General features: G+C 30.9%; 1 protein-coding gene across 1 annotated transcript; it reads right to left on the bottom strand.

Annotated features, from left to right (window-relative positions):
- Nucleotides 1-840: 840 nt before the first annotated feature.
- Nucleotides 841-8630, bottom strand: HELRODRAFT_86462 (hypothetical protein; the record flags this gene model as incomplete). Its single annotated transcript, XM_009027922.1, has 4 exons — nt 841-939; nt 1105-1227; nt 5036-5098; nt 8499-8630. Coding segments are annotated over 4 exons (417 nt in total), but the record flags the coding sequence as incomplete, so codon positions are not given.
- Between the last annotated feature and the right edge of the window lie 320 nt (nt 8631-8950).

Genomic DNA, 8950 nt, shown 5'->3' with positions numbered 1-8950 from the left:
CAGTTACATTTTAAAATTTCATCCGGGTAGAGAAAAAGAAACCCATTTCAAAAAAGACTGTGTCTGCAATCGCTAAATATATCTTTTAATGATCAATTAAAAACCAGAACTGACGGCAATCTGTTTACAATATGATTGTTTGTTGACGATGCAGCCTTGGTATAAAATTTTGAAAGTAAACTTTAATTTATGACAAAAAACTTTGTTTAAGCATGCGAAGAATTTGAGTTTTGTATCACTTTCAATCACTATCAATGTCCTGGTTATGACATTAAACTGACCCTCACTGCCTTGTGAGTGATCTTGGATCATCAAAGGCTAGGCCCACCGCTTATAACTGTGGTTGCGTAAGGAAGGGCGTCTTGCGTAAAAATTAGCCAAATAAATTACTTATGATGGAATGGCGTCGAGGGGTATTTCGGTTTCATCATAGGTAGCCAAACGGCAACCCCCGATCTCGGGGAAAATGTCGTCTAAACGTGTGTTGTTGTATCACTTTCAAATACCCAACTTAATAAACAATAAGTCTCAAGACTTAATAAAATCACTTTTAAGTTTATTTTACAAGTTCAGCCAATGCAGCGATCATGTACAACATTTGATTTCATAATAAGTTTTTAAACAAAAAATTGTTAATAATCAAAACTGAAAATATAAACGTTATCAACATATCTACATCTTTTTAATGACACTTAACATTGAGTGCCAGACAAAATGAATCAAATTGACGAAAAAAAGCTTTAAAATAATTTTTTCGCAGTGTTAACAAATGTTTTTCAACAAAGGATAGCAAAAATATGAAAAAATGAAAAAATAACTATAACCAATTTTTATAAAGTGTTAAAATATTGTTTGTACCTTAAACAAAATTTTTGCACCTTCCAAATAGTGATTTGCTTTGCAATACAACAGCACAATTTCAAAATTTTTTTCTTTTTCCTGAGAATATTTATAATTTAAAAAAAAATTAAAAACTATTTTTCATAATTTATGGTTTGCAAAATTAAAAAATATTGATTATTATGACTAAATAAAATCCAAATTCCAAAAGCTAACTTTCATGTTATAAAAAACCAATTTAAAAAAATGGAAAAACTAAATAACCTTTAAATGTGTCATCATGAGCGAATCAATCTCTGCTTTATTATGATCATTACCAATGTCAATAGCAAGACTCCATTGATTTAAAAAAATGCAAGCATTAATAGCTTCATCAATCATTTTACACTTGAAACAAAAATATTCAACAACTACTATGTATAATCGTTTTCAAAATTAGCCTAGGTTTAAACAGAAAAATAAGCCGAGTCTGTATATAATCAGAAAAATAGATTTCTTGGATGCCAAAAATAAGAATAATAAACCAGATAGGCCAAACTATGATTTTTTACTAAATGACACAGACTTATTTAACACTGGACGCAACAATTTATTTACTCAAGTTATATTAATAAACGCTACGGGCTTTCACAGACAGTAAGGAAAGTTATCGCAACTTATCAATCAAATAACATCCACCATAATCTGGGTGCGTAAAAATAGATTAAATAAAATAAAAGAAAAAAAATCAGTCGTGCAACTAGTTACATAGAATGTTTTGAATGATTTTCGACTAAATGATGATCAACGAACGAAACTGATTAGATTAGTATTTTTTACAAAGAAATGTAAATTGGAAACGTATTCTCGTGTTTATTAAATAAAATTTCCAACATTTAAAGTTTACACTTCTCAAAAATAAATTTTACGTATAATTTATCTTGAATTTAACAACAACAAACAAAATTATCAATAAAATTTACAAAACATCGTCAATGATTTTTAAGAAGAAACTGGTTATAATCGAAAAAACCTCACCCAAAATATTAAAATATTGCATGAAAATAATAAAATACTGTAAAGAATAATATCCAGTTTTGTGATGGTTCAAGTTATGTAAGGAAAGTACATATATATGAAAAGCCTATGGATCTTTTGCTAGTAAATTGCTCCACCCAAATTAAAAGATGGTGTTAATTTTAAAATGCTATTTCTGCAATTGGAATAACACATTTTCAGCATAATCATAGATTTACTAACGCCTGAAAAAAATGGCATTTATGACTTTACAGGTAACATGGGAACAAAAAAACAAAAAAAATTGGATTGAGCATAGTTGGAAAAACGTACATCGATTTATTTTTAAAAGGCAAACAAATTTTGTAAAATTGGGTTTTTAAAAAAGTCAATTCAACAGTGGTATTCATTAATGACAACTACGGTAAAAATGTAAATGATAAAAACAGTTTTAACATATTTTATTCAGGTGTTTGATTGAAGTCGGTTGAAAAAAAAAACAAAAAAAGTTAATGCCGCCTCAAACAAGAAAGAAAATAAAATAGTTTTCAATATATCCTAAATCAAATATGTGCTTTGGCCAAGACATTTATCTACATAAACAAAATCATAATCATACACAATTTTTTATATTACTTCTGATCCAGAACTCAATTCAAACTAATTTTTCAAGTAACTTCACAAATTTTTATTAAAAATTCCGTGACTAAGCAAATTTTACCACTTGAAGTAACAAGGCTAATACATAATCAAATTCTAGTTTTTTACTATATAAGATGTATTCGGACTTTATATATCAAATGCCATTTCTTTGTTTCAAGCCAAACCCTCAAAAATCACCCAAGCAATTATTAGCTAGCTGAAAAAACTCTCAAATTCTATAATTAAAACATACGGGATAGAAACATAAACTTGAAACATTGTTAAACCTGAAAAACAGCATTAAAAAAACCTTGTCATTTCGACTTCATCCGATATAAACCTAACAAAATTAGTTTTCTTTCTTTTTTCTCGTGTCTTATCGTTGCCTTAACATTGCCAACCATCGACTTCCAAAAAACCCGACTTGTTTACCATTAATGATTATGGAGCAGAAGGTTTTGCCTTTCCTATCACTTTCAACAACCGGTTTAAAAACAAATGTTTGCAGTTTTTCCATTAATTCCGCTACAAGAGCTGTACCATCAGCATATCATTATTGTTTATATTCAAGCCTCCAATAGATATTTCAGGTAGATCTATCTTTCTCATGATGATTTCACTATAGAGATTGTACAAGTCTGGAGAATAAACACACAGCCTTGCCTAACACCTTTCTCTATTTCGACAAACCTAGTCATCTTGTTACCAACTTTCATCGCTGCTTTTTGTTCCCAATAAGCTCCATGTGTTTCACGCTATTAGAAGCTTCGCAATAATCGACAAAACATATAAACAAGTCTTTCTTAATTTCAATCGCTTGTTCACTGATCATTCGTAGCAAAAAGATAGCGTTTCTTGTGCCACAATCCTCGATAAAACCACATTAGACATTTCACATTTCAGATCTGTTTTTGCTTCGGGTTCTTATTATTAGAAATCTCAAGAGAAGTTTTGTAAGATGACTTATGAAGCTGATTGTTCGATGCAATTCACATTCGGTTGCATTAGGCTTTTTAAGCAATGCAATAAATATGTAATAGATCAGGAATTTTGCAGCTGTTTAACTTTTATGCATCCAGGACGGTACAAGCCATTTTTCTAGTGATTTCTTCAATGTATTTATTTATTGCAATTGTATTACTGTTTTTGATCTTTTCAATGATTTCGTCATCTAACCATATTTTTTGATTGTTGTGTTCAGATATTGCGTCTATCAAGATTGCAGCCTTTCACTTTTCTCCTTTCATTCATTAGTGATACGATGTTATCTGTTATTTATTTCTGATCTCTTCTTTCCTCTTTCACAAATATAACTTCTTTTGCTGATTCTGTGTAGACATTTTTAAATATTTCATATTTAGATTTATTTACTTAATTGAAAAAGATTCTGTACTTCAACGTTTTAAACTAACTTGACCTTGATCTCACCAAAATTTAGCGTTCTTCACTTGATATTTTTGCAGTCTTTATTACAGACATACAGCTCTGACATACGCAGAACCAATTATAATGTTACAGATATATATCTATATATATTTTAGTATGTTCTTCATATTTTCAACCATTGATTTGAAGCAGCTTTTATCTTTTTTCACACGACGTACACATGTATTTATGCATGTATTTACGCATCATATACACTAAGTATATGATAGCCATTGAGATGTTCGACTCAGCGAGCATTTGAACCACTGCGCCATCTCGCTGGCCAACATGCGACAACTTACATCGTCTACCCATTTACCAGCCTCGAAAGGATAGATGGCTGGGTTGGCCAGGGGTCGGCTACACGGATGAACCTGTAGAAACTGCAGGATTCGTACCCGGGTCGTGGGAGTGCCTTCACCTATACCGCAAAACCAACCACGTCATGTTTCGCTCAATCCTATAATTCTGAGATCCATTCTTTTCATTTCCTGTTTTACGTTTTAAAATTTCTTACGTTCTCAAATTTCTAACGTTCCATGTTGCCACAGTGAAAGAGGTTTCGAAACGGTAGCCAAACCATGGTGCATTATTTTAAATTAAATCAAACACGACTAGCTTGTTTTTTATAAAACCATCATGATCACACAGATAAAAAAAACTGTGATAGCAGTTTCTGTGAGTGCCGTTTTTTTTCTTTTCAATAGTACAAAAAAACATTCATAGTTTTTTAACAAACTAATCTTGGTTCTCAAATCTGATATTTAAATAATTTACCTCAAAAAGTCTTATTCACCCCGTCGCCCCACCGCCAAACGAGATAACAAAAATTCTTTTGTATCTGACATCATAGTTATAAAAAGCTAACCAAATTACTAAATAAGCAACTACCAAATCAATTAATACTTCTAATTTAAACACCGCAACTAAATGAAACTGGGAAAACGTTTTAAAAAATTTGGAAAAGTTGAAATATAATAAAAACTGCTTTACAATTTCAAAACTATTAGAAAAAACCTAATTCTCAGTTATCATTATTAGAGTGTTTATTTGAAAATGAGTTAAACAGTTTGCTTGAAGGTAAATTTATTTACAGGATAAAAATAATAATTCATAGTCATAATTCGCTAACCTTTAAATAAGCTTGAACAGCCTCCCTACACATTCCAAGTATTGTGAAAAACCTTCCTAATTCCTATCGAAATTATTTTTGAAACGGTTATGAACCCACAACAACAAAGAAATGAAACAATCCACATTTTATTTTATTTAAATAAAACAAAATAAAATGAAATAATTAGCAAAAAACCTAATTTTCAGTTATCATTGATTTGGGTATGACTCGAAAGGAAATAGTGCGGGTTTCAGAAACAATAACCTGGTGAAAAAAAACCATGGAAAAAAAAAGAAAAAAAGACGGTCTTCAAATATTTGATGACGCATTCAAAAACCCCAAATTACATGATCAAAGATGAAATCGTTCACGCAGTCACGCAAGGCAGTAATAAAATTAAACAAATAAATAATTAAAAAACAGAGAAAGAAACACGTTTAAACATGAAAAGTAAAATAAAAAAGAATAAAATAAATAATAAAAAAATAAATTGACACTAAAATAAAGCAATGGCATGAAAAGGCAAATTAATAAGGTAGTTTGTTATAGATGATGGCTTAGTGAGTTAGTGAGGTGATCAATAAATAAAAACTAGTTGAGTGAATGATAAAGCTAGTTGAGTGAATGATAAAGTTTTATTGAGTGTTAATATGTTTGAGGTGTCTTGTAATGAAGGTCTTTTCCTGATATGTATTGGGTGGCGACTTGATAGTTATGCTAACGTTGACGAAGGTTGTGTGTTGTAGTTTTAATTGGTGGTAGTAGAAGATGGATTGATTCTTAATTAGACTTAACAACGTACAACGTACAATATGCGTATGCAGTGGAGGATCTGGGGGCCGGGGCTTTGTGTGAGCAGTTTTTGTGCTAAAAGACAATAAGATCGTCAGCCACAAATGTTGGCCTCCCTCACCAAAATGTTAGCCAATATTGAAACATAATAAAACATTTTCCTCCAAAATTCTCCTCCACCGGCATCATTTAAAAAATGATGAAGTTGTCAAGATCCGTCATTGCGAGTATGGTAGTTTTAGAGTTTTGGACAAACAGTTTTCAAACCATGCCAACGCGTAATTAGCAGCTTCTACCAACTGAGCTAACCCGGTGACCAAAATATTTAATTTTTTTAAACACTACAAAATTCTTTATCAAAGTTTATTAGCTGGTAATTTATTGATCATCTTTGTTGAGTCATTCCTTTGTTTTTCATTGTTATTGAAGTTGATATTAAGGTGTCGAGTTGGCAATGATGTTATCATTCTTTGTTAGATGTTAATTTAGGGTTCATGATATATATTAGAACTGCAATTTTTAGATATATTGTGTTGGTGTTTTGATAACTTATTTTTGTGTTGTGGTCAAGAATTTGTCGGGTTATTGAAGTTGCATGTGTTGTGTGTTGATTGCAAGTGAGATTTTATGGCTCCTTTTTATGTATGTATTGTGAGACGTCTTGATAGTAACGTCTTGATAATGTTGTTGTGATTGTTATTTTTAAAGATATAGCTATCTTTTTGTAGTCTTTGTTGCCTCTATATTGATGCGGCGTGACATCCCACTACCACCACGATCAAGACTGTGATACGTCCGGTGTTGCTATATGGTGCAGAAACAGTGCCAATGACAACCGAACTGGAACAACAACTTCAACGAACCTACATGAAAATGCTCCAATAGATGCAACGAATTAGTCTGAAGAACCACATCAAATCTACAGAACTCTTGCAGATATTGAAGTACCTGGCACACGTCCCAAAGGCCGTCCAAAGAAGTCCTGGTCGCAAACAATCGAACAAGACATGAAAGCTCTAAATTTAAATGAAATGGATACAACTGATCGTCTAATTGATGGCAAAGAAAACAAAGTCCTACCTCAAGGAACTGGATCTGTGGACGCAAATCGAAGATTGACATATATATATATATATATATATATATATATATATATATATATATATATATATTGTTATAACCGACCCCTTTGACTTGTAGGGTATCGTTATTTCTCTTTACGTGAATTTTTGATTCCTAAGCAGACTTATTTTAGATGACTTTGTTAGAAAGACAACAGTGCAGGCAATCACTTGTGTGTATTGCCGCAATCGATCACTCATTCGTTCGGTCGTTAAATCGTTAGAATACAGCACAATAACTAATCGACAGGTAAATCACGGAATACAACTATTCGTCAGTAGTTAAGTTTGTTTCGTCCGACTAATTACATTGAGTTCTCTAGTCCTGGTATTCTTTACTGCAGTGAGCTTTCAGCTATTGGAATCTTACCTCTGTCACCAGTGTGTAATCTGAAGATACCACTTCTAACACCAGTGTCGTAACCTCTTCGATCTCGTAACTACGAACACCGATGTTATAGCTTAGTACTCGCTATATCTCCAACACAGTGTTGTAGCTTCCAACGATAGTCAAGAGTTCGTTTATCCGTAGGTCTCCGATAGATGAACAAAACAACTTTTAACGCAAACTACATCAAACGTTTATTTAATACCAGCAGTAATAGAAACAATAACAATCCTAATAACTACATAATTTCACATTAATCACATTTACGTCAATAGTGCTCCGTCTTCTGATTAGCTGCACTTCTTTTGTTATTTCCTCGTGTTATTCTCGTTATTCTCTCGTTCGTTATTTTCGTTCGTGTTTTATTCGTGTGGGTCTTCCTCCTTATATAGTTGGTGGTGCCACGTCACGTGACTTTCAATCGTTTACGCTTTTTCGCTTTTACAACCGTTTTAATTGGCTCCGCCTCTTAATTAAATTATCAAGCGTTTCATTTTGATTTCTAATTACTAATTTTTATCTCGCCTTCACGTCTGTAACAATATGTATATATACCCCTACCATAATTAGAGCTGTAATTTATGAAAACTACAGATTATATATATAATATATATAATATATATATATAATTAAATAAATTCGTATACACACCACACCTATATATAATACATTGTATATATACAACAATACGTTGTGTATTATTATATATATATATATATATATATATATATATAATATATATATATATATACAAATAAACAACGTATTGTATGATTTCTTTTTTTTATGGAAAATTCTTTTTTTATCTAAGCCTTATATCAATTTTGGTTTGGTTTGGTTTATTTTATATAGTTACTTAAAACAAAGCAAAGTTAGTTAGATGAAGAATACGACACCAACTAAGTAACTCACTTTGCTAAAGAACTAACTTTGCTTTGATGATTTGTGAAAACAGTATAACAGTTTCTAAATTTTCATGATGAACTTGGATAATAATTCAATTTTCAATAAATTGAACAATTTTTAAAAGATTCTAGTAAGCAAAATTAAAAAACAAAACTTTTAATTGAATTTAATTCGGTCGAACATAATCTACTAATACACCAAAACAAATAGAGTTAGATATCAATTTAAAAAAACGATTGATCGTTAAAAATAGCTTTAAATAAAACAGCTTTACCATTAAAATAGGATGATCATCGGGAACGTTGATTATAATATTTTTTAAACTCTCATAATCTTGAAGCATATAACAGCATTCTATTTGTTTGGCTTCATTTTGTCCTTCTTTGTAATATTCCATAGCATTAGACCTATTAGATTTAATTTAATGTTTTAATGTTAATGTTTTGCTATGGTTATTTATTATTTTGTTTCAAAATACAGAAAAACTGCAGAATATTAATAAAATATATTTTTGATGAGAACATGCGTAGTTATCATACGTCATGCAGTAATAATTATTATTTATTAGCTCCAAGGTGAGGCAAACATATATTATAATTAATACATATCTAACTGTCCAAAACACGGTCGTTCAAAATGGTGACAGTTTCATATATTTGGGCGAACTATGAGTATGATGGTTATGAGTAAAACGACAAAAAAGCTAGAGAGTCAATAAAAACAAAA

The sequence above is a fragment of the Helobdella robusta genome, assembly GCF_000326865.2.
Source record: "Helobdella robusta unplaced genomic scaffold HELROscaffold_52, whole genome shotgun sequence".
In the NCBI taxonomy this organism is placed as follows: Eukaryota; Metazoa; Annelida; class Clitellata; order Rhynchobdellida; family Glossiphoniidae; genus Helobdella; species Helobdella robusta.
Note: the sequence above shows the minus strand (reverse complement) of the source record. Positions and strands in the feature narration are given on the sequence as shown.